The sequence below is a fragment of the Sphaeramia orbicularis genome, chromosome 12, assembly GCF_902148855.1.
Source record: "Sphaeramia orbicularis chromosome 12, fSphaOr1.1, whole genome shotgun sequence".
NCBI lineage: Eukaryota > Metazoa > Chordata > Actinopteri > Kurtiformes > Apogonidae > Sphaeramia > Sphaeramia orbicularis.
Window position 1 is genome coordinate 79,983,854 of NC_043968.1, and position 26,616 is coordinate 80,010,469.

General features: G+C 36.8%; 1 protein-coding gene across 1 annotated transcript in view; it reads right to left on the minus strand.

The window, feature by feature from the left end:
• Positions 1 to 21,039: 21,039 nt before the first annotated feature.
• Positions 21,040 to 26,616, minus strand: part of LOC115429148 (collagen alpha-3(V) chain-like) — a 133,567-nt gene continuing 127,990 nt past the window's right edge. The window contains exons 6-7 of the mRNA XM_030148396.1: positions 21,414 to 21,497; positions 21,040 to 21,105 (exon numbers count right to left, since the gene is read on the minus strand). Of these exons, the coding sequence (XP_030004256.1) occupies positions 21,040 to 21,105; positions 21,414 to 21,497 (150 nt within the window). The remainder of the gene's footprint in view (positions 21,106 to 21,413; positions 21,498 to 26,616) is intronic.

Genomic DNA, 26,616 nt, shown 5'->3' on the forward strand with positions numbered 1-26,616 from the left:
CCAGGTTGTTCCATACAGCAGAAAAAGTTGAAGCTTGGTACCAGTCATGTGTCTGTCAAATTAGATTAAATTCCAATCAATATTTGTTGAGTTCTAATGAAAAATGTGTGGTACATGGGATTTTCAATGTTAAATGGAAATGTCCACAGAGTCCACATTCCACAGTGGATGTGGACAATTTTGTGCCAGATACAAGATATTGTTATAAGTTACGGGTGGATCCAATTGGAGGCTAATCGGAGTTGTTTTGAATTTTTTATGAATTTTCGAAAATTGCTCAATGATGACAGATAGGAAAATTGGAGATGTTGTGACTTTGTTGTGACCTTGAACTTTGGCCTACTAGGCCCAAAATTTAATGGGTTGGTCCCAGGGCCTAGGCCTATCTGTGGGTAGGGTGACCAGGTGTCCCACTTTATGCAGGACTGCACAGCATTATGACCATTTTTTCCACGTCCTGCAAATGGAGACGATGTCCCGTGTTTGATTGGCTCTGTCTCTCCAAAGTGCAGCACAGTCGCTTTCCTCCAAACATGACTTTCATTTTATAGCAGAGACAGCACCTTCACCATTGGCTGTGGCCGCTGTCAATCAACCAACATACACGTGGGGTCTGGAGTTCATCAACTTGTCACCGGTGTCCTCCTGACCTCTACCAACTGACACAAAAACACAGGCAAAAGCCTCAGACACCGGCATGCAAACATTGGTGGAAATTATGGAAACTCCGCACAAAAAAAGAAGATGCAACTACAGAAAAGAATGGGAAAATGTTTATACATGGGTGAAAGCGGTGGGGGATGATTGACAGAGGGTATTCTGCGAACTATGTCAAACTTATTTCTCCATCGCGTAGGGTATGAGTTGATGTGACACATTGTCTGTATGTGAGGTGTGGTTAGATTTGATCCATATTCCCTTTTGTTTATTTTTAAGTTTGGAGTTTGAACTGAGACAAAATATGCTTTTGTTATGTTTGTGGATATTTATTTTTTGACAAAATTCCACAGGATATTTATTTTCTATCTTAGTCTATTTTTGTTACTGTGTTAGATTGCTAAATGTTTGACTGTTCTGTGTTTGGATGCACAAAGGGTTTTGGTCCAAGAAATTTTAGGTTGGTTGGAAGAGGCCTTTTTGTTTATTGCACATAGGTTAGTTTACCTTTGAGGGTTGAGAACATATAGTCAAATATATGTAAAAAAAAAAAAAAAAAAAAAAAAAAAAAGCTGATTTTCAAAAAGTATTTCATTACAATATTTGAAACTTCAGGTTTCTTTTTTGAGTTTTTACAAGTAGATTTTTTGTTTTGTTTTTACAAAGAGTTGTTAAAACCTGTGCAAAAAAAGCAAAAATAAATGCACGATGCAAAAATATGCATATTGTACGCAACCAAAACAAATTGTTGTTCTTCATATTTATAAGCTCGACAATAAGATGCGCATTGTTTAAAAATCTAGACTTTGTTCCAGCATTACAGTTACGTGTCCCACATTGTCCAACACAAACACACTCCTTGACCCACATGTGGCTCATAAGCACCTGGTCACCCTATCTGTGGGTACAATTTGGTAAAGATGGTTATAATAGTTTTCCCGTAAAGTTGCTAACAAACAAACAAACACACAAAGCAAAGCGATCACAATACGTCCTGGCGGAGGTAATTATGTTATACGTTATGTTATAATTATGTTATATATTATGTTATATTTTCATCAAAACTCACCAACATTTAACAAAAGATGAGAAAAACTGTGATTCGGACTCAATGCACTTCTGTCAAACTAATTTTTGTGGTATGAGCCAGCGTTGCCTCTGGCTGTGATGCTGTGGTGTGAACATGATGACAGCTGATATCAGCCTGATATTAGAATCCTTCCACTGTAAAAAGTAAGTACTGTGCTGGATTTACCGTCATACCTGTGCAGAAGGTGTAAAAGATGTGATGACACCCTTCACTACCAACACATGAGGCACTTTTATTGAACGTCTCCTTCATAAAACATCCGAATAAAACCTTTTACGGGCCAGTTTGCATCAAACACATGCCTCAGACCTTTCATAAAAGACTCCATATAACGTCGGTTAAATAATATTCAGGCTTCAAAAAGTCCTCCGTGACTAAAGTGCTTTAATGAGCCACTTCTGCCAGGTCTTTACATGAAATATTACATGATCCCTGGTGTAGTTAGAGAGTGGTGGAAAAGTGTCAGATTGATGGATCTGTTTTTCTCCACCTCCTTTTTTGTCTCAGCTTGCCGGCAGAAAGCCATTGTTTGACAGGTTTTATGAAAGAGGCCTCCCAAGAGATGGAGTGGAAACACCGGGTCGCCATAGGACATGGAACGGGGAACGCCGGGATGGCTGCGCGCCTGGATGTTTCTCTCTGACAGATGCAGTTTTTAGTCGTGTCGGAGTATTTATAAAAGCCTAAGCTGTCTGACCAACTGGGTTTGGTGTCGTGGTGACGTCTGGTGCTGCAAAAACAATCAAACACAAGCTCAGGACACGTTCGCTCCAGCTCCTTCTTCCACATATAAACACACACGATTCATGTTTCCACCACATCGTACAGACTTCACAGCCAACGCCGCCGATAACTGGCACGGTTCGGCAGAGACGCAACGGTCGCCTCAGAATTATTTCACCAGTTAAACACAATTTTCACAATTTCAATCCGTTCATTTACAGCCTCTGCCAAACAGACGCAGTGCAGTTCATACACTGCAGAAAATCTAAATCTTACCAAGTGTATTTTTATCATTTCTAGTCCAAATATCTCATCACACTTAAAATCAGACAGAATCACCTAAAGAGGAACTTTTCAGTGAGATATGAGAACTGATTTTTAGACAACAGATCTGGAAAATCTGATTTCAAGAAATCTTACCAAGATAATTTTCACTTGTTCCATTGGAAGATTTTTTAGCTTGAATTAAGTAAAAAAAAATCTTGAAAAAAGCAAAAAATCAGACATAATCATGGAAATTTATGGGATGGAAAGAATAACCTTCACTGTAAATTTGAAGATGGATTTGTTTGTGCGACACTGGGAGGGATGGGTGAGATATGAGAAGCCTTTGAGATCTGATTTTGCTGAGATGAATGCATGAATATGAACCCAAAATCCTCTGAAGGAAATATGTTTTTGTGTTTTTATTTATCTTTATTTATACATTGATTCTTTACTTTGAGATCCTGTATGCTAAGACAATGATGAGCTGCTGTAAATGTTTTTGTTTTGTCTTTTTTTGTTGTTGTTATTGCCTCCACCAGGAGGAATTGTGATCACTTTGTTTGTTTGTTTGTTTGTTAGCAACTTTATGGGAAAACTATTCCACCCATCTGCACCAAATCTTCCCCACAGATAGGCCTAGGCCCTGGGACCAGCCCATTAAATTTTGGGCCAAGTAGGCCAAAGTTCAAGGTCACAGCAAGGTCACAAAAACTCAAATTTTCCTATCTGTCATCATTGAGCAATTTTCAAAAATTCATAAAAAATTCAAAACAACTCCGATTAGCCTCCAATTTGACACATCTGTAGCTTAGAAGAATATCTTGTATCTGGCAAAAAAATTGTCCACATCCACTGTGGAATGTGGACGCTGTGGACATTTACATTTAACATTGAAAATCCCATTTACCACACATTTTTCATTAGAACTCAACAAATATTGATTGGAATTGAATCTAATTTGACATACACATGACTGGTACCAAGCTTCAACTTTTTCTGCTGTATGGAACAACCTGGAAACTTGAATTTAAACAGAAATAGTTGATCCACACATGCACACTGTTCAGGGTGCTTGGCGCAGGTTTGCGTTCTCTGAACACTTGTTTTCACTAGAAATGAGGAAAAATACACTTGGTAAGATTTCGATTTTTGCAGTGAATACTGGGATAAATATCATTGCATTGGTTAGTTTGAGGCATTTTGGAAGTAAAGACAGCAATTTAAACCTGACATGGTTTTTACTTCATTTCTGTTAACACTGATTTTGTTTTGTTTAGTTTTGTCTTTATCCATGACTGATTTTAAATGTTCTTCAACTAAATTTCTAAAATATTTTTCATGCTCTGACTGTAAATAATAATTTTCTACCACAATTAACCATTTACTTTCTTCACATCTCACTGAGGAAGACAAATCTACCTTTAAACTTTAAGGAAATATTGATGTTTATAAACTATATGGACAAAAATATTGGGACACATCATGGCTTCAGCTGTAAGATGTCCTGTTCATGATGATTTTAAATAACAACATCAATATTTATTATATTTATCCCAATATATATATATATATATATATATATATATATATATATATAATCAATCTTATTTCCAGAAATCTTACCAAGATAATTTTCACTTGTTCCACTGGCAGATTTTTTAGCTTGAATTAAGTAAAAAAAAAAAAAATCTTGAAAAAAGCTAAAAAATAAAAAAATAAAAAAATCTGCCAATGGAACAAGTGAAGATTATCTTGGTAAGATTTCTTAAAATCTAATTTTCCAGATCTATTGTCTATAAGTCAGTTCTTATATCGGACTGAAAAGTTCCTCTTTAGGTGATTCTGTCTTATTTTAAGTGTGATGAGATATTTGGACTAGAAATGAGAAAAATACACTTGGTCAGATTTAGATTTCTGCAGTGCATCAACGTCTGCCCAGACTTGTACAATATATGTAGTGAAGACATTGAAGGAATTTAATAAAAGCTATTATGTGCACAGTCTGGGATGTAAAGACAGAGGACGTCTTTTGCTGTGCAATTGTGAACCACCTGGAGGCAAATTTCTGATTTGTGATGCAGGGATATAGAAGTAAATCTGACATGACATGGTTCAACTTTGTTATTTCTTGCTCTGCTTTAGATTTATTGCATCAGTGTGTATGTTCACAGAGAAGAAACAGAGTCCTTTAAACATGTAGGCATTAAATACAGACATACCTGTGGTGTTGGGCTGTGTATGAACGTAGGTCTGCAGCTTTGTTCTGTCTGAGTTAAAACACCTTTAATATCAATATGATACAAAACATACAATATGATGGGCTGTTGCATCGGAAGGAAGGAAGGAAGGAAGGAAGAATGGAAGGAAAGAATGAAGGAAGGAAGGGAGGATGGAAGGAAGAATGGAAGGCAGAATGGAGGAAGGAAGAATGGAAGGATGCAAGGAAGGAAGGAAGGAAGGATGGAAGGTAGAATGGAAGGAAGGAAGGAAGGAAGGAAGGAGAGAAGGATGGAAGGAAGGAGGGATGCAAGGAAGGAAGGATGGAAGGTAGAATGGAAGGAAGGAAGGAAGGAAGGAAGGAAAGATGGATAGATGGATGGATGATGGATGGAAGAAAGGAAGAATGGAAGGATGGAAGGAAGAATGGAAGGAAGAATGGAAGGAAGAATGGAATGATGCAAGGATGGATGGATCCAAGGATGGATGGATGCAAGGATAGACAGACAGACAGACAGATAGACAGATAGATAGATAGATAGATAGATAGATAGATAGATAGATAGATAGATAGATAGATAGATAGATAGATAGATAGATAGATAGATAGATAGATAGATAGATAGATAGATAGATAGAACATTCCACAGGTCATAGGACACCTCTACTGTCATTTAAGACAAAGGCAGAATTAGAATCTGTTTCTGTCTGTAGTTCACCTTTAACCCTTCACAGTTCATCCACAGTTCATCCACAGTTACATGCCCACAAAGTCTGTGAGTACTTTTGCTTTTTCCTTTATATATTATATAAAGCAGGAATGTCAAACTCATGTTAGTTCAGGGGCCACATTCCACCTTGGAATATGAATATTATATATATATAAAAAACTAAAAACTAAAAAAACAAAACACAAAATACGAGGCCGTTGCACCACAGACAGGTATCTGACACAGTGAGAGTGACTGTCATTACTAAAGTTATAAACCCAGCTCCATAGGTCGGGTTTCACTACAGCCACAACTGCCTCCAAGAAGAAGACTCATGAACGTTTGACTTGTGAACTGCTTGTCCTCCACAAACCTCCATCTGAGGTCCAACAGTCCACAGTCTTCCTCAGAAGTGTCCGACTCTATGACTCTTGAACGTCTGTCATATTATTTCAGCCCTAGAAACCAAATGCATTTTCCAAAATACAGTTTGTTTTGCTCTTGTTTAATGGACTGGATGGATTATGAAACCCTTTTTTTTTCATCTACTTTGGAATCAATGACTGGATTCTACACAAATACATTCCCACACAGTCTCTGACCATCCATACTTTTTAGCTGCTGGTGGATGTTTAGGGCTCTGAGCCTATTTTGGCCGTTGTTCAGTACTTTTGATTTTGCCTTTATATACTATATAAAGAAATGTTTATTATACCCATGTTTGGTATATATTTTTTCTTCACAACTTCATCTATTTCATCTGCCTATTTTTTTTTTTTTTACTTTAACCTGCTGTATCAACACAAAAGGCCAAAAAACACACACAAAAAAAATAAAATCCAATTGGAAAAATGTATATAATTTAGTGCATAAATAACACACAGATGCTTAACGAACCTTTTCAAAGACTTTAAAAGTGACTATTGGTTCTAAATATTAGGTATAGAAAATCTAAATTGTGATAAATTAAAACTACATTCAAATATTTGACATAAAAGCTTATTTTTACTTAGGTGTTTTCTCCGTTTTCCTCACCCCTCCCCCCCAGTCCTCCCGGTTTCCTCATCCAGTTCAGGTGGGGGTCATTCTCACCCTTACCTGTAATGTTAATGCACTCTGTGGATTGCATCCGCAGATTTGACCAGTTTTTTTTTTCCATTTTGAAAAAGGAAAAAAAAATGACTAAGATATGGCCAGAAATATAACACATCCCCCCCCCCCACCACCACCACCACCACCACCACCACCTCATTTTCATACTTTTATTCACGTTTGTTTGCTCTGAGTTCAAACCATCATATCTCCGGTTATATTTGCTCTATCAGCATCAAATAAAAAGTGGGAGAGTGTTTCAAGCCCGCACTTTCAAATGCAATTGTCCGCAGTGGTCTATGTGACCGACTTCTGATGCTACGACGAGTTGAAAATGTCATGTGATCGAGTCACTGACCCTGACCGTGGACCCCTTTGTAATTGTTCTAGACCAGGGGTCACCAACCTTTTCTCCTCTGTGGGCTACTTTTACCTAATGAAGTTGCCGGAGGGCTACTCTAATTTAGCAACATTTATTTACATAGCTATTTTTCATACATACACATATTTTGTATCATATGTTTGTAACATTGTGCTCTTCATTTATTTTATTTATTTATATATCTTTGTTTTAACATTTACAATACTTAAAAAGTGTTAATATGAAACTATTATTTTACTTTAATTAAGAAAATCAAAAGTAGGAAAAAACAAATACAAGCATTTGCATGCTGTATTCCTAAATATTTTAATACTATGTCAAAAATTATGAAATGGAACAATCCTGAATATTTTTATAGAATTACTAAAAACAAATAATACACACCTGTATGTGCATTTTTAATACTTTGAAATTGTGAAAAGGAACGCTGTCACTCACACAATAAAACTTCACCAGCATGTGCTGCTGTTTTTCTGAAGGATTTGACCTTTTCTAAATTCACATATGCTGTCAAAACATATGAATTAAAACCAGAACTTTGTGCACATAAATCCACCATCCCCGTCACTTCTACAGTCATCACACTGGAGTCAAACGCAGAGGCACCTGTTCAGGTCCGACTCCAGCTGTCTGAGCGCATGCGCACATAGTGCACATATGTTTGCGCTGGTCCAGGATGTGACCCACTTTACTGATGCCTCTGCTGAAGCGCTGGCCTTGGTCAGTTCAGTGAACATGGACTGTTGTTTTTGGACTTTAGTTTTCAGCTCTTTTACCTTCTCTGTACGGAGGCTGATTCCCACTGGAGAATCTCCAGAAAAGTTGCTGTGAACTTTGGTGAAGTTCCGCTCCACGTTGCATCTTTTACTGACTTCCAGAACCCACCACAGATCAGACACACACACTCGTCTTTCACATTTGTCAAACAGAAGTCCGTGCCTCATCGTTGGTGAAAATAATTCCCTGACTATATTTGGCTGACATCGTTGCAGGGCTAAACCCACTACCTGCCTGGCATCTGGCTCATCCTGGGCCCCGCCCCTCTCCATTGACAGGCAGCAAACCAGCACGAATGTTTGATTGACAGCTAGTTGACGGTTTCATGTCGGGAGGGGAACACTTGTAATTTTGATTGGGTGGAAATTTAGACCTGTTCTACCAAATGACGAATCAACTTTGTGTTCTTATATTAGTGACCAATGGCGAACCACCGGATCGCGAGCAACGTGTTGGAGAACCCTGAACTAGTTCTATTTTTAGAGCAGGCCTGCGGGCGACTCGCGTGGTCCCTGCAGGCGACCTGGTGCCCGCGGGCACCGTGTTGGTGAGCCCTGTTCTAGACTGTTTGAATTGATCTTCCAGGCCATTCCACAGATGAACCCCTCTAACAGATATACATCTACTTTTTTTATTTATTCTTGCCTTCTCCCCAACCTTTTTTGTACTACGGACCAGATTTATGCATGAACATTTTCTGCGGACCGGGTAGAGGTGAGGGGGTTCCAATAACAAAAACCTTTGTCTGCAGACTCATCGTTTCCTTGTTTCTTCCCGAAAAGTTCTCCAGTGAATTTTATTTTTGGCTCATTTTTTTTAGCTTGTGTTACTACTGATTAATGAAATGGCACCAGAGTCAAGAGCGGTTTTGAGGCAAAGGCAGAAACGGTCGCTTTTCAAAATAAAATCTCCGAAAGACTAATGGAAATATTGCTTTAATATTAACCACAATTTTTTTTTTCTTTGCCGCCCAGTAAAAAATGATCCATGGACAGGTACCGGTCCGGGGACCAGGTACCACCGCCCTACATGATCAGTGTGATATTGTTTTTCTCGTCAAACCTGATGTATACAATTAGATACATGCAATACACAGATAATCCACCAGCGAGAGGAGTTCATTCACCAAAGGCCTTTCCAGTGACACTACAAGACTGACACTAGTGAGGAAGGAGGAAGAACTGGGACCATTTAGAAAAGCAATTACTCATTTATTAGACATCTTTGTGTTATGTTTTTGTTATATTTGAGCATTGAAACCTGATGGATCGAATATGATACAAAATTGAAACTCATACATGAAAATTGATATTTGAAAAAATATTTTTTGGTTGTTCAGAAGGACCAATAAAGGCTCCAGTTTCAAAGAACTGGAATTTTCTGCCAATGATATAATGGTTCAGGCTTTACAGGGTTAATTCTTATTTCTGATGCCTGAAACATACTCAATAAAATGTGACAACAGAGACATGTTTGCCACTGGGTTACAGTCTCAGTCTTTTTATGACGTTGAACCACTTGGAAACTGAAGACACCAACTATTACACTTCTACAAGTTGCATTTTTGCAGTTGTACACTAGGTTTATGTACACATAACTGTATTTCCACTAAAACCTCCATTTTCCTCAATGACTGAAGGTACCAGACCTTTATATGATGTAAATACAAATGGTGGTAATTAGTGCAAAACCACATTTTGATCAGTTCAAGTTTGTGATATAAAAGTACTGTTTCACAGAAAAAAGTAAGACACACACCTGCAGTGACTGAAACCAGACAATAACAAGTAAAGTGAGTGATAAAAAAATAACAAAGTGTTGAAAACAGCTGGATTATAGTGTTGAATGTATTAAATTAAACTTATAGAAGGGAACATTATATACAACTGGTAGCTAATTAAGTAATTAAGGCTCTGTTGGGTTTTTTTGTTGTTTTTTTTTTTGTCAAAATGCAGTGTACATTATTCTAAATTGTTCAGATTTTATATTTTATTATTTTAACCCTTCATTACTTAACACAGCTTCTATTGAATAAATATTAACTGAAGACACAAATTATTAAACTATCACACATCTACAAGTTGTCTTTTTGCCCCCTGCCTAAAAGGATTCTGAACCATCAGCGTCCTGTGGCGTTCGTGGCTCTGTCTTTGTCATTACTCGTTCAGTCCAGGAGTGTTTAACATCTCCGTCCACACCAGAGCGGCTCTAGATGAACCGGTCCTCTAAAGGGAACACCGGTCAAGGGAACCCGTGGCCCCTTCACAGGACATGCATCAAAGTCAGGAAACCCCAGCGCCGCAGCCCCGCAGTCACAAAACGTTACGCTTCAAAGCCCGCTGCAGCCGACCTCAGTGAAAAAGAGAAATAGATCTTGTTAATGTAGTGGCGTTGTTTTATGTTTTCAGTTTTTTTTTTTTTCTCTTGAGTGGAGCCAGGGCCAGGGCTGCTGTACTTCCACTGGTCCTGGTCCTGGTCCTGGTCTGTGTGGTTTTAATGGGAACCAGGCTGCAGCAGAACTGAACCGCTGCTGTGTTCACTGCAGGACACACTTGGACTACACTCCGTCATTATCCACTCACCTGTCACAAAACTGATGAATTGTTCTGCCTTTCCATTAAAGCTCTACAATAACATGTTGTGGTAGCCTGCGGTGGCATGTTCAAGTGTACCACGCAGACTCCTGAAGTCCTCCAGTGCATATAAACCAGATCTGAACACTGTTTCATCTGGGTTTTTACAGGAAGTTCATCTACAGACGTAAAGAGTGAATGAAAATATCTGAGCATTAAAACAAAACAACAGAAGAAGAAAACTAACAACTGAGACATAGAATAGAATAGAATAGAATAGAATAGAATAGAATAGAATAGAATAGAATAGAATAGAATAGAATAGAATAGAGAAGAACTGAACAAAACAGAATAGAATAAAATAGAATCTAATAGAACACAACAGAATAGAACTGAATAAAATAGAACTGAATAGAATAGAATAGAATAGAATAGAATAGAATAGAATAGAATAGATCGTAACAGAATAGGATAGAACAGAATAGAATAGAACTGAACGAAATAGAATAGAACAGAGCAGAATAGAGTAGAACTGATAGAACAGAATAGAGTCATATAGAATAGAATAGAACAGAATAGAATAGAATAGAACAGAATACAGTAGAACTGCATAGAACAGAATAGAATAGAATAGAATAGAAAAGAATAAAAGAGAATAAAATAGAACAAAGCAGAATAGAACAGAACAGAATGGAAGACAGCAGAGCAGAATAGAATAGAATAGAATAGAATAGAATAGAATAGAATAGAATAGAATAGAATAGAATAGAATAGAATTATAGTCATCCCAAAATACCACCTGAGGGGTATGAGGGTCATGTGGTGACCTCTGCCAGACCATAATAATAATAATAATAATACCTCCATATCTGAATATAGTTGGACCTGATGTTACCCCACAAACTGATCCAACCCTTCAGTTTGTATCCATGTACAGCTGCTTTTATGTCGATCAAACTGTTCTAGTTCACAAATCCACAGAACTGTGTTCTTGGAAAAAGAAAATGAAGGACTTTGTGAAACTGGAACATTCCTTTGGAGCCAAAAACATGCTTATATTTTAATCAGGCATGATATTTACCTGATTACAGGTTATACTATAGTTGTGTTTGTCATGTTTATGTGGGTTTAGTGTCTAATATACTTGTTTAGACCTATATTTAGAATCTGGACTATAATTAACATAATTTAGGCTTGTATAAGAAATGATCCTTTTTGCAATTATCCATAGGACTGTATTATCTTACCTGCACTATTTAGGAGAATAGACGCAAAGCAGTGTTTTAATAACAGGTTAAGTATCTTTAAATATCTCTGTTGGAGGAAAAAAAAAGTGGCACAGATTTTTTCCGGTGGGTTTATATCTCAGTTTAGACCAAAAAAAAATGACAATGAGGCGAGCTGTAACTTGCGACTCTCCGGTTTGTAAAGTTCGGAAACACTGCAGGTTCAGACCGATGCACTGATGTGAGGGGGTTTATGTTTCAGTCACAACAACTCTTTGTACTCTCTGTTGTTTTGTTCTAACCAGTGGCTTTTGGGGCTTTTTTGTGTGTGGATATAATATGCAGCATACTTAAAATATGAATGAAGACAGTGATATTTCTGCTGTTTGGAGGACTTTCAGTATTATTATGATTTATATCCAGGTGACAGACCCACCTGTTCTCAGCTGCTTTTGAATATCTGGTATTAATATCAGGTAGGATCATTTATAAATGGGTATTATTATATTAGTGTATACAGGAAAAAGGATGTGTGATATTGTTTTAGTATTATTATCATTATTATCATTAACATTATTATCATTATTATTATTATCATTAACATTTTTATCATTAGCATTATCATTATTATCAATAGCATTAGCATTATTATCGTTATTGTTGTCGCTGTTGTCATTGTTGATGTTATTGTTGTTATTATTATATTTATATTCATATAAAACAATAATTGCTACATAGAAACTGGGGGTAGGAGTATATAAGTTTTTATGTCTTCCTACTCCTTTTCGAGCATGTAAAATTTCATTTCATTTCATTTATAATATTATTATTATTATTATTATTATTATTGATAATAATGTATTTATTTATTTATATTTTTCTCTTTTGTTAACTTATCAACCATTTATGTTCCAGTACTAACATTTTGTTGGTTGATTTTGTTTTGATTTCATTGTCTACATGTTTGAAATAAAGACTTAAATCAATCAATCAATCAATCAATCAATCAACTGAGTTTTTATTAATCAGTTCAGATCTGCACTGTTTCTTTTAAGCTTTTCCTTCAAAATAACTCACAGCTGGTGAGATAAAAAAAACATGTGCAATATAATGGAATGTTCTAAAACTCACACCTAGAAGATTCTGTTGGATTCTCAGTTACACTAAGGCTTTTCTGCGTTGAATTTCCCCAGAGAGAACGGGTCACTTCCCCTGAACACTGATGAAGACACCAAATGTCCCTATGGGGGTAATAAAGGGAGTTAACTGTGACCTTTGACCTTTACATCCAGCCTCTGGAGATCTGACCAACTCATTCACTGCCAATGCCATCGGACGAGCAGTGACCGTCCAGTTTACTCCACGGCAACATTTACCGACGCAATCCTTTGGTCTGAACTGGGATTTAATCGGCTCACACGGAATTCACAAACACTGTATGGACAAAACCATGTGGACACGTTGAATTCAGGAGTTTCTTTTCTAACAGGGGTCTGGGATATAAAACAATAATGACTAATGTCAGAATATAGTTTTATATCATGGGATAAATATCATTGCATTGATTAGTTTGGTTTAAATTATTATCTTTGCTTCCAAAATGCCTCACAGATGGTTTTTATGTAATTTCTCTCAACATTATAATTTTTTTTATCCATGACTATGATTTTAAATGTTCGACCTCTCTAAATTTCTAAAATATTTTTCCTGCTCTGACTGTAAATAATAATTTTCTACCACAATTAACTATCTATTTTCTTCACATCTCACTGAGGAAGAAAAATCTCCCGTTAAACTTTAAGGAAATATTGAAGTTTTTATCTCATATCATCATGAACAGGACATCTTACAGCTGTACACCCAATACTTTTGTCCATATAGTTTAGAAACCTCAATATTATAGAAATTATATCCATAACTTTTTGAGTTATCTTGCTGACAGACAGACAAACAAACAAAAAATCCGCCCCCCCAATCACCACCAAAATGTAATAATTTGTTCCTTATGACAGTATCAATATTTCCTGAAAATTTCATTAAAATCCGTCCAAAACTTTTTTAAATTTATCTTGCTAACAGACAAGACAAACAAACAAACAAACCCCGATAAAAATATAACCTCCGCCCTTCCTTGGTAACAAATTGGGGTGATTGGAGGGGGGGCTTTTCTAGTCATTATTGTTTTGTATCCCAGACCACTGTTAGAAAAGAAACACCTGAATTCAACGTGTCCACATACTTTTGTCCACATAGTGTAGATGCACAGAACCACACACCAGGTTATTCTGGATTCTGTAAAAGGCCACAAACACAAACATGAATGGAACAAAAGTGCCTGTGACTGACGGACCACAGCACAAAGAGGCAAAGACCCAGGAATAAAAAGACATGAAACCCTAAAGAGACGGACTCCGAGACAGAAATAGAGCCAAAGGAGACGGATTCAGACACAATAAAAAACTGAAAAGCAGAACCAGATGAAGCCAGTACGACAGATAATGGGAAAGCGATGCAGCCGGCTGAGGGAGGTTTCATTAACTAACAGGACAGATTCCAAGCAGCTTGTTCCTGTGAACATTTTCGCCAACACAAAACAGCAGGATCGGACTGGGTCTCCTACATCATCCCCAAAGCATCCGAATGCCAGCCTGATGGAGAAAGTGTGGAGTGTGGAGGGGCTGGCACGGCACAGTACGAGCCCATGTTTCCACCTCCAGGACTCTGTTCATCCTACTGTACACTGGAAGCAGAAACAGACCCCTCCGACTGTTCCGAACCTTTTGCATTGACATGAAAATGCAAATTCGAAGCAGGTTTTGCTTTTTCTTCATTTCCAAGTGTACGGCCGTTGCCAGCGTTTCTATTTCTAACATGTGTGGAGCCCAGAAACATGACTTATTCAGCGAGTTCCAATGTAAACAGAGTGGATGTGTTTCAGAGCTGGTCTGAAACAGTAAAGGGCACTGAGTGGAATCATCATGTATGTATGAACGCAGACGGCCAAACAGGGCTCATCTGGGAGGTGAATGTACTTACTGCAAAGATCCAGGGTTGTTAACTGTTAATGGATGAATGAAAATCTGTATTTCTTATAAAAGCAGGACTTTAAACACTTACGGATGAAGTCAGAGTGTATTCTGAACCAGACTGAGATTTAACTTTCTGGTATTCTGGGTGAGCAGATTATGCACACTTGGCACTTCATGTTATAAAAGGTCCAGTGCTGCTGCGATTAGTCGACTTAGTTGGTGTAATCGACCATGAAAATTAGTGAACGGCAAATTTTTTAGTCGATGTGTCATTATTTTTGGTCTCCCTCCCATCTGAAATGCAGTCGGAAAGGAATCTCCCTGCAACCACTGCCAGAGACAAGCCCCAGGTATGGCCACGGCATCACGCCACGGGTGTGCCACGATGGTACAGGTATGTCGCGATGGTACAGGTATGTCCCGATGGTACAGGTATGTCCCGATGGTATGGGCATGTTGTGATGGCACGGGTATGTTGCAAAGGTATGGGTATGTCACGGGTATGTCACAGTGGTACGGGTATGTCACGATGGTATGGATATGTCACGATGGCAGGGGTATGTCATGAGGGTACGGGTATGTCACAATGGTACGGGTATTTCACAATGACAAGTGTATGTCACGATGGTACGGGTATGTCACAATGGTACAGGTATGTCACGATGGTACAGGTATGTCACAATGGCAAGTGTATGTCACGATGGCATGGGGATGTCACAGTGATACGGGTATGTCACAATGGTACGGGTATGTCGCGATGGTACGGTATGTCATGATGGCATGGGTATGTCGCAATGGTAAGGGTATGTCAAGATGGTACGGGTATGTCCCAATGGTACAGGCATGTTGTGATGGCATGGGTATGTCGCGATGGTACGGGTATGTCATGATGATACAGGTATGTCGTGGTGGTACGGGTATGTCACGATGGTACGGGTATGGCATGATGGTACGGGTATGTCACAATGGTACGGGTATGGCATGATGGCAAGTGTATGTCACGATGGTATGGGTATGTCATGATGACAGGGGTATGTCACAATGGGTTAAAGAGAAAGAACCCCCTGTCTTATAAGCGTCTTAAGTTTCATTCCCTCCCCCGATCTGCCTCCAGTGCCACTCACTCTGGTGTATGAATGCGTATGAATGTTCGGTGGTGTTTGTGGGAGGGGCCGTTTGGTGTGAACTGGTAGTCACGCTTCCGTCAGCTTCCCCCAGGGCAGCTTACGTTTACACCACCACCAGAATGTGAATGTGAGAGCGAATCAATGATGGATCAAAAGTGAAGTGCTTTGGGTGCCTGGAAAAGCACTATAGAAATCTAATCCATTATTATTACTATCATTAGAAATGTACTCATCTCATTTGCATATTGTGACATCACAGGGTGGGCTGTTTTTTCATGATTTAAAAACCCAAAATCATCCCCCTCTCTCTTTTGTTTTGTTTTTTTTTTGGTTTGACAAATTGCACCCTGTTTACATGTATGTTTTTAGTGTAGTCTTTTATGTATGGTGTTCCTGAGTTTGACTCTGTGTTCTATGTTTGGTTTTACTGTGGATGTACAGATGAAATCTATATTTTCTCTAACCTCCGCTGCTTCTGTCTTGTTCACGACACTCTAGCAAATGATATTTTCCAGTCTTTTTCCTGGTTAAATAAAGGTTAATAAATAAAAATATTCCTTCATCTGAACTCACCATCTGCTGCGTTTAACCCATAAAGACCCAGTGTGACATTTATTGCAGTTCCCAAATGAGTTTTTCTCTGTATTTAACCATCCTTAAGTGGTTTATCCACCATTTATTGTAATATTATCTCATATGTCTTCTGAAAATCAGGTATTTTCCAACATTTAATGTACTAAACATGTAGACCACAGGTGTCAAACATGCGGCTTGGGGGCCAAATCCCACCCGCCAAATGGTCCATTCCGGCCCTTGGGATGAAGTTGTGAAATGCAAAAACAGATATTAAGAAATTAACAATCCTTTTAGTTCAGGTTCCACATTCAGACCAATTCAATCTCCAGGGAGTCAAACCAGTAAAATACTATCATAATTATCTATAAATACTCACAACTCCACATTTTTCTCTTTGTAAATGTAAATATTTTCATGTATTTACACTACAACAAAGTATAATTTCACAAAAAATGTGAATAATCTGAACAAATTAGAAAAACCTGAAATGTCTTAAGAAAAATAAGTGCAATTTTAACAATATTCTGCCCGATACAAAATGTTTTGTGTATCTGTAGATCCACTGTGATCTGTACGTTAGAGTAAACATGTGGAAATGATAAACTGAGACAGAATATTGTTAAAATTACACTTATTCTTTCAGTTTGTTCATGTTATTCACATTGTTTGAAAGGACAGTTTGTAGATGTCAACATTTTCATCGTTTAATTTTACTTTTTTCACTGTAAAATATAGAGAAAAGTTTGGAGATGACATTTTTTTTAAATAAATTATTATGTTATTATTTTACTGGTTTGGCCCACTGCAGATCACATTTAGCTGAATGTGGCCCCTGAACTAAAATGAGTTTGACACCCCGGATGTGGACGTACCTAAAAGTTTAGAATGAAGTTTTTTTTTAATTTTTTTATTACGTTTATTTGATAGGGACAATGCAAATTACAGAGTAAAACTTCTACCTGTTCCAAACAAGCCGTAGTAACTGATGATTCACATAAGGAGATTATAGCTATTGCTAGTTTCCATCTCCGGTCCCTAGTCAGGCTTTTAGCAGAGAAAAAGAAAGAAGGAAAGAGAGGGGAGTAAAAAAAAACAACAACAAAAAAACAAAAAACTTTTCGAGGATAATTATATTAAAAATCAAGAAAACTGAAGAAAAAAAATGACTTTTTCAACATAATCTCTCATTAACTGAACATAAATCCAGTGTGTCCATCCACCGTCATTGATCCAACTCCATGGGTTTTACTGGGGAATCAATGTTGTAGAAGATGACGGTGTTTCCATGGTAACTGCAGAGTCTCTGAACGCCCAAATGGGTCATATCTGATGACCATGAAAAGATGAAGAACTGTATTTTACACCAATTATTTTTATTTAAGTTTTGTTCACTTTTTGGATGTTGTTGTTGGTGCTTATTATTTTTGTACATTTTTTTTAAAAATTCATTTTGTTCATTTTATTTATAATTTTACTTGTTTTAATTCATTTTGTTAACCTTTTTTAAAAAAAAAGATTCCTCAATTTCTTTGAGTTTGTGGCTTCTTTTATTCATGATACCAATTACTTAATTGATTTATTATTCATTTTTATTAATTTTATTCATTACTTTGCATTTACTTTTACATTTATGCATTTGGCAGATGCTTTTTTCCAAAGCGACTTACAGGGGAAAAACCAAAAATGTTGCTTATTATGTTTTTTTTTTGTTTGTTTGTTTGTTTTTTACTTCATTTTAGTCAATTTTAGCTTATTTTGTCACATTATTTATTATTTTGTCAGGGGGGGTTTATACATTTTTGTTCATTATTATTGTTATTATTATTGTTCATTTATTAATATGTCTCCATCCACTGTCACTGATCCAACTCCATGGGTTTTACAGGTGAATTAATGTTACAGAAGATGACGGTGTTTCCATGGTAACTACGGAGCCTCTGAATGTCCAAATGGGTCATATCTGATGACCATGAAAAGATGAAGAACTGTATTTTACACCAAATATTTCCATTAATGGATCAACAGGTATAAACCCTTTCATGCATGAATTATTAGAACCTTTGTCGAGATCTTCTCTTGAGTGTTTTTATTCCTCATTAGGCATGAAAAAACAATGCAGTTGGGTTTTTTTTTTTTTTTTTCATGGATTTACAAAAATGTCCACTTGGCTACACCATGCATTTTATTCTTGAAGCACAGAAACATGTATTTAAAACCCAATATCTGAAATAAAAATAATGAAATAAAAAAAAATGTAATGCTGCTAATCTGATGTTTTCTCACATTTTAACATATTCTAATGCTAGTTATGACTCACTTGACTGATTGATTTGATTGACTGATGTATTTATTTTGAATATGAATGTCCAAAACAGAAGAAAATAAATAAACAAAACACTTAAACTTAAGACATATACTCAGTGCCAATGAAAACGCAACACTTGAATGTGTTTTATTGTTCCTGAGCTGCATCAATATGTTTCAGTTTCACATGTATAAGATAATCCCAGACAATTTCTTAACAACCTGAGACGGCTTGAGCTATTGTCACGCTTGAATGAACTTGTCTGCATTCATAAGACTTGTTTTTCTCATTGCTCAGTAATGAACTGCTCAACTTAAGGAACTGTGGTCAGTTAAGGAGTGGTCATGTTCTGTATATAAAGGCAAACTGAAAAGCACCAAAATCATTTGCAATAACTCAGCGATGCCCAGACTGACACGTGACCACAGATGCCATGCTATGGGGCTCCTGGAGGCTGTAATCTCTGCTCGGCAGGTGGCGCGCCGTTTTGGATGCAATGTGTCCACCATAGTCAGGAACAACAGAGGCATGAAGAAACTGGCTCAGCTGCAGACAGACCTGGACCTGGACGAGCACGTGTGACCACGCCACAGCAGGATCGCTACAGTGAGCTGCAGCACCTCCAGGACCGCTTTGTGACTTTTGGTTTTGGGGGTCCTTGGGTTTCTTTCTTTATCCTTATTTTTTGTCAACAAATTTGGATGTGATTTTTTATTTTTACTGTATAGACATGGCCTATGATTAATTCCAAAGAGCTTATGGAATAAAAATCCTCATCGATTTAAAAAAATATAAGAATTTTCAAGTGTTGCATTTTCATTGGCACTGAGTATATAATACATATTTGAAAAGGAGTGAGAAGAAGCATAACTTATACAGTCCCACCTCTTCTCCTTAAATAATTAATAACAGTAATAATCTTCCTAGTTCATGGAGATAATATGCAAAAAAAAAAAAAAACCTTTTTGTTTCTTAAAAAAAAAAAAAGTTAATTACAGTCTAACAATTAAACAGTTGATTTACACTCAAACATGTTACTGCAAATCAGGTTCTTAAGAACAGCAATGTTACTGTAATGGTATGAATATCAGTGTACTGGATGGTGTAGAAGTGTCCACTGTGTCGGCTGATTATACAACTAAAACAACAAAACCTGTGCATATACCAGAGAACAGCTGTAGAATAACTGTCCACTGGAGTGACCACTGTGCATGAAAGGGTTCAACAGTTTTCATCAGTGGATGGTTTTGGTAGACAGTGGCAGTTTGTGTCTTTATGGGTTAAAAGATGGACGTCTTCTGGAAGCACATTACAGGGTGGGGAAGCAAAATTTACAATGAACATTTAGTTGTTTTTTCTCAGCAGGCACTAGGTCAGTTGTTTTGAAACCAAACATATATTGATGTCATAATCATACCTAACACTATTATCCATACCTTTTCAGAAACTTTTGCCCATATGAGTAATCAGGAAAGCAAACGTCAAAGAGTGTGTGATTTGCTGAATGCACTCGTCACACCAAAGGAGATTTCAAAAATAGTTGGAGTGTCCATAAAGACTGTTTAGAATGGAAAGAAGAGAATGACTATGAGCAAAACTATTACGAGAAAGTCTGGAAGATACTATTAAAGAAGAATGGGAGAAGTTGTCACCCCAATATTTGAGGAACACTTGCGCAAGTTTCAGGAAGCGTGTGAAGGCAGTTATTGAGAAAGAAGGAGGACACATAGAATAAAAACATTTTCTATTATGTCAATTTTCTTGTGGCAAATAAATTCTCATGACTTTCAATAAACTAATTGGTCATACACTGTCTTTCAATCCCTGCCTCAAAATATTGTACATTTTGCTTCCCCACCCTGTACATCTGCAGCCTTTGGTGTGTTTCTGTTGTGACTGTTTTTCTTGCAATAATTACAACTCATATATTCCTGGAGGATTTGGAAAACGGAGTGGCTGCTCATGCACCCTGTAACTAACCAGACAAATAAGTTAAATTACAGAGTAGTTGGAGGGTATTAAAGCATCCCTTTCTTCTGGATACTTGTTTGTATTACTGTTTCTGTGGTTTTAATGACAATTTTGTTTTTATTATTCAAATTAAAGCCAATACATTTCCATTCTTTCAAGTACAAACCCAAGCCTGTTATTATGTTATAATTAATAGCGACTGACATGTGAACTTCTTCTGCGCGCCACAACAAAGACAAAGAGTGATGGACTGGAAGGCAGACGGGTCAGGTACACGGGACACATGTATGTACAGATGCACATGTGAAGTGGACCAGTCAGCCGAGGACACGAGGTGGGACGGGGGACGGGGCCTCAGACGCCCGAGGCTGTGCACCGCGGCGCTAATTAATGACAGACGCAGGACGGGTGGGTTTTACAGAAGAACCAAAAAAAAAAAAAAAGAACTGAAGGCAGTGAAACCAGGTCAGTGTCTGCCCGTCCACAGCTGGCTTTAATCGCCATGACGACCGATCAGCTGCCCACGCTCCGGCTCTGGGTCCAATCTGCAGCGCTAAGCAACCGCGTGTTTTCTGTTTTGGGTCTACATCACCTCATTTAATCAAAGAATTCGCAGCTTTTAAAGAGTCAACATGATGTGATGCTTCTCTTCCCTGGAAAGGTACGGAATAAACAAAAACATCCGACTCACAGATCTGCTGAAGCCCAGAAAGGCCTCGTCCTCAGGATCCCCCCCCAGCAGGGCCTCCAGGTCGTTCGAGGACAGCAGCAGGTTCTGGTGTGGAAACAGAAGAGACGGTTTTTAGAAATAAAAAAAAAAAAAAAAACACAGATCAAGGTTAAAACGTAATGAACATCCAAACACTCGCCGCTGTTAAATCCACCAGACGGCATCAAAACCACAAGAGTCAGCCATGTTTGTTTAAGCCCTCTGAGGAGCTTTCACTGCTTTTCAACGTGTGGAACAGGTATTAACAGCAGGAGTCTGTCAGTCTGGGCTGAGGGGTTTCAATAGACATGTGGGAGCTTCAGCACAAACAGCTTAACCCTGTAAGGACTATAAGGTTATAACAGGCCGCAAGGGTTTCTTCATGTTGTCTTTGTAATAAAAATGTCAGAAAATGTCTATTTTTTGCCAATTCTTTTGCACCTTTTTTTCAAGAAGCACTTAAATTTCAATATCTGGCCATTAATTATCAGTATTAACCCTTTCATGCATGAATTATGGAAAAAGATTGATTTTATTACTCCTAATTAGGGTAAGATTGAAATGCATTTTGAATTTTCAAAAAATATGGTTTCATTAAGAAGATATTAAAGATCCTGAGACCCAGGAATATAAACTGAACAAAAATATAAACGCACCACTTTTGTTTTTGCTCCCATTTTTCATTAGCTGAACTCATAGATCTAAAACTTTTTCTGTGTACACATAAGGTTTATTTCTCTCAAATATTGTTCACAAATCTGTCTAAATTTGTGTTAGTGAACACTTCTTCTTTGCTGAGATAATCCATCCACCTCACAGGTGTGGCATATCAAGATGCTGATTAGACAGCATGATTTTTGCACAGGTGTGCCTTAGGCTGGCCACAATAAAAAGCCACTCTAAAATGTGCAGTTTTATCACACAGCACAATACCACAGATGTCACAAGTTTTGAGGGAATATGAAACTGGCATGCTGAGTTCAGGAATCTCCAGCAGAGCTTTTGCCTGTGAATTGAATGTTCATTTCTCTACCATAAGACATCTCCAAAGCTGTTTCAGAGAATTCATGAAGAAGACTGTGCAAGGAAAATGGTGGTCACATCAAATACTGACTGGTTTTCTGACCCCCCTGGACCACCCAATACAGTAAAAGTGCACATTTTAGAGTGGCCTTTTATTGTGGCCAGCCTAAGTCACACCTGTGCAATAATCCTGCTGTCTAATCAGCTTCTTCATATGCCACACCTGTGAGGTGGATGGATTATCTCAGCAAAGGACAAAGGAGAAGTGCTCACTAACACAGATTTAGACAAATTTATGAACAATATTTGAGAGAAATAGGCCTTTTGTGTACATAGAAAAAGTTTTAGATCTTTGAGTTCAGCTCATGAAAAATGGGAGCAAAAACAAAAGTGGGGCATTTATATTTTTGTTCAGTGTACATTCTTTTTGTTTTTTTTTTAAGTAAATAATTGCCTATATTGGAAACATGATGATCCAACAGTTTTTTCCAATGCATTTTTAAAAAAAATCTTTATGGAATGTTGTTTGTAATGGATAGTTTTTGTTTTTGTTATTTTTTCTCGTATAAAGCTGTGAAACTCTTGTCCATAAAGGTGGACGGAAAACCCATAGCTGGGTCTTAGGAGATTCACTTGATGAGATCACAGAGCAGTCCAAATTCTAAAAACTAAGATGATACTTTTGTTTATTGCTTAGGGTCTATAGAGACTGCCCCCATGTGGTTTAGAGAATATTGCTTTTATAACCCTTTGGAAAGTGAGCTTCAACTATGTGTCCATAAATGTGGACATCATGCATGAAAGGGTTAAACACAACAAATGCTTAAAACAGTGTGTTATAATAAAAAATAATTGAAAAAACAGACTTTTTAAATCATATTTATTACAAAAAATGACTGTAAATGTGCATAACGTAGCTTTATGGGATTACAGAAATAACTATTTTCCATGTGCTCAAACATTTAAGTTTTTCTAGAGCACAGGTGTCAAACATGCGGCCGGGGGGCCAAATCCGGCCTGTCAAAGGGTCCAGTCCGGCCCTTGATGGATGAATTTGTCAAATGCAAAAATTACACTGAAGATATTAACAATCAAAGATGTTAAAATCATTTTACTTCAGGTTCCGCATACAGACCAATCAGATCTCAATTGGGTCAGACCAGTAAAATACTATCATAATAACCTATAAATAATTACTTCATCTTTGTTTTACTGTAAAAAAGTTAAATTACATGAAAATGTTTATATTAACAAACTATCCTTTTACAAAAAATGTAATAACCTGAACAAATATGAACCTGAAATGTCTTAAGAGAAGTAAATGCAATTTTACCAATATTCTGCCTGTTATTGAATGTTTTGTGTATTTGTAATTGTAATGTAAGTTACTCAGATTTTTGTAGACGTTAACATTATCATGATTTAATTTCACTTTTTCCACTGTGATTATTTTACCGGTCTGGCCCACTTGAGATCATATTAGGCTGAATGTGGCCCCTGAACTAAAATGAGTTTGACACCCCTGGTCTAGATCATTCTGTGTCCATGTTCTTCTTCTTATTTTTAGTTATTTCAAGTAACTTTTATCTTGTGTGATAGTCTGTGTTCACTTTCTGGTTAACCCGAACCCAAACCCGAACCCTAACTTGTCCTGTCCTCAGTGACATTTTCAGGCCTAAACAAGTTGAATTAACATTGAAAGGCAGGAACAGCTGCCATGGGTAAAGAAATGAAATTGACATGTTGTCAAAAGTGTTAATGCTGTAACCTGGCAATTTCATGGAAAACAACATGGACGCCCATTGTCCCCTCCCATGACCTTTGATTGGGTTTAAATCCCACCGCTACTTCACGCAAACCAGTTTTAACTTGGATCGTGCAGTTTGCCCCTGCTCACTCATGCATGAAAACCTGGGTCTGTAAATGTGAACCAATATCCACCAATCCCCTACCTACCGATGTCCATAAAAAAAAATTCCAAAAATTATGGGGGTAATTTTTCAAAATGTATAGTTTGTTTTTATACGCCCTGTATATCAGGGGTCTCAAAGTCATTTTCTTTCAGGGGCCACATTTGATCTCAACTGGGCCGGACCAGTAAAAAATAATAGCATCATAATCTATAAATAATGACAACTCCAAATTTTTGTCTTTGTTTTAGTTCAAAAACCCCCCATTAAATCATGAAAATACTTACTTTTATAAATTATCCAAACAAAAAAGATGTGAATAACCTGAAAGAAACTGAAATTTCTTAAGAAAAATAAGTGCAATGTAGAAATAAGTTGAGCCATAATATTGTTAAAATTGCACTTATTTTTCTTAAGAAACTTCAGGGTTTTTTTTTTTAGGTTATTCACATCTTTTTTTTTTTTTGGATAGTTTATAAAAGTAAGTATTTTCATAATTTAATGTTTTTTTTGCACTAAGATGAAGGAAAAAAATTGGAGTTTTCATTATTTATAGGTTATGATGCTATTATTTTACTGGTCCGGCCCACTGGAGATCAAATCAGGCTGAATGTGGAGCCTGAAAGAAAATGAGTTTGAGACCCCTGCGTTAGAGTTTTTTCAAAAGTAGAAGTTATGGTAATGTAACTCTTTCATGCATACTGGTCACTACAGCTATTCTACAGCTGTTCTCTTGTGTATTCATGGGTTTGGTTGTTTTAGTTTCATATCTTATCTCTGTAGCACTTTGAGATTCTGCTGAATGAAAAGTGCTTCATAAATGCAACTTCTTCTTCTTCTTCTTCTAATTATTATTATTATTATTATTATTATTATTATCATTATTATTATTATTATTATTATTATTATTATTATTATTATTATTATTATTAGTGTTATTATATCAACCTACACAGTGGACAGTAATGCATCATCCCATCCACTGCTATTCATACTGTTACTGTAATTTTGCTGTTCTTGATAAACCTGATCTGCAATAACATACTTTAAATCAGTTGCTAATATTGTTATTAGACTGTAATTAACCATTTTCTTAATCAAAAGTTTTTTGGGTTTTTTTTTTTTGCATATTTTCTCCATGAAGTTAGTAATAACTAGTATTAGAGCACAGGTGTCAAACATGCAGCCCAGGGGCCAAATCTGGCCCGCCAAAGGGTTCAATCCGGCCCGCGGGATGAATTTGTGAAATGCAAAAATTACACTGAAGATATCAACAATCAGTGGTGTCAAAATCATTTTAATTCAGGTTCCACATACAGACACATACAGTTTAATTAGATTTCAAGTGGGTCAGACCAGTAAAATATTATCATAATAACCTATAAATAATGGCGACCCTGAATTTTCTCTTTGTTTTTTTGGTGTAAAAAAAGTAAAATTACATGAAAATGTTTACATTACCAAACTATACTTTTACAAAAAATGTGAATAACCTGAACAAATATGAACAAACGGAAATGTCTTAAGAAAAGTAAATGCAATTTTACCAATATTCTGCCTGTTACTAAATGTTTTGTGCGATTGTAATGCACATGTGTAAATGATAAACTGATAAAACAGGGCATAATATTGTTAAAATTGCACTTGTTTTTCTTAAGACAATTCAAGTTGTTCATGCTATTCAGATTTTTAGGGCAACTTTGTAGATGTAAACCTGACCATAACGTAATTTTACTTTTTTCACTGTTATTATTTTACTGGTCCGGCCTATCTGGATCAAATTCGGGCGAATGTGGAACTGAGTTTGACACCCCTGTATTAGAGTATGTTAAAATGTGAGAAAACATCAGATTAGCTGCATTAAAAATGTTTTTGTTTCATAGTTTTTCTCCTTCCAACTCCTTCTCTAGTGTAGATGAATGATTTTGGAGTTTCGAATTTGCATATATTCTGTAAATGCTCGAAATAAACAAAAAATAATGAATGAATGGACAGTTTTCACACTGTATAGGACTTTCTGATGATGGGTTTTAAATACATGTTTCTTTATTTCAAAAATTGAATGCATGGTGTCCAGCTGAGTGGATGTTTTTCTAACTAAATGAAAAACAGGTTCATTAAAAAAAAAAAAAAATCAATCGCATTGTTTTTTTCATGCCTAAAGATGAATAAAAACACTCAGGAAAAAAATCTCAACAAAGGTTCTCATAATTCATGCATGAAAGGGTTAAATGACGTATGCAAGACTGTGG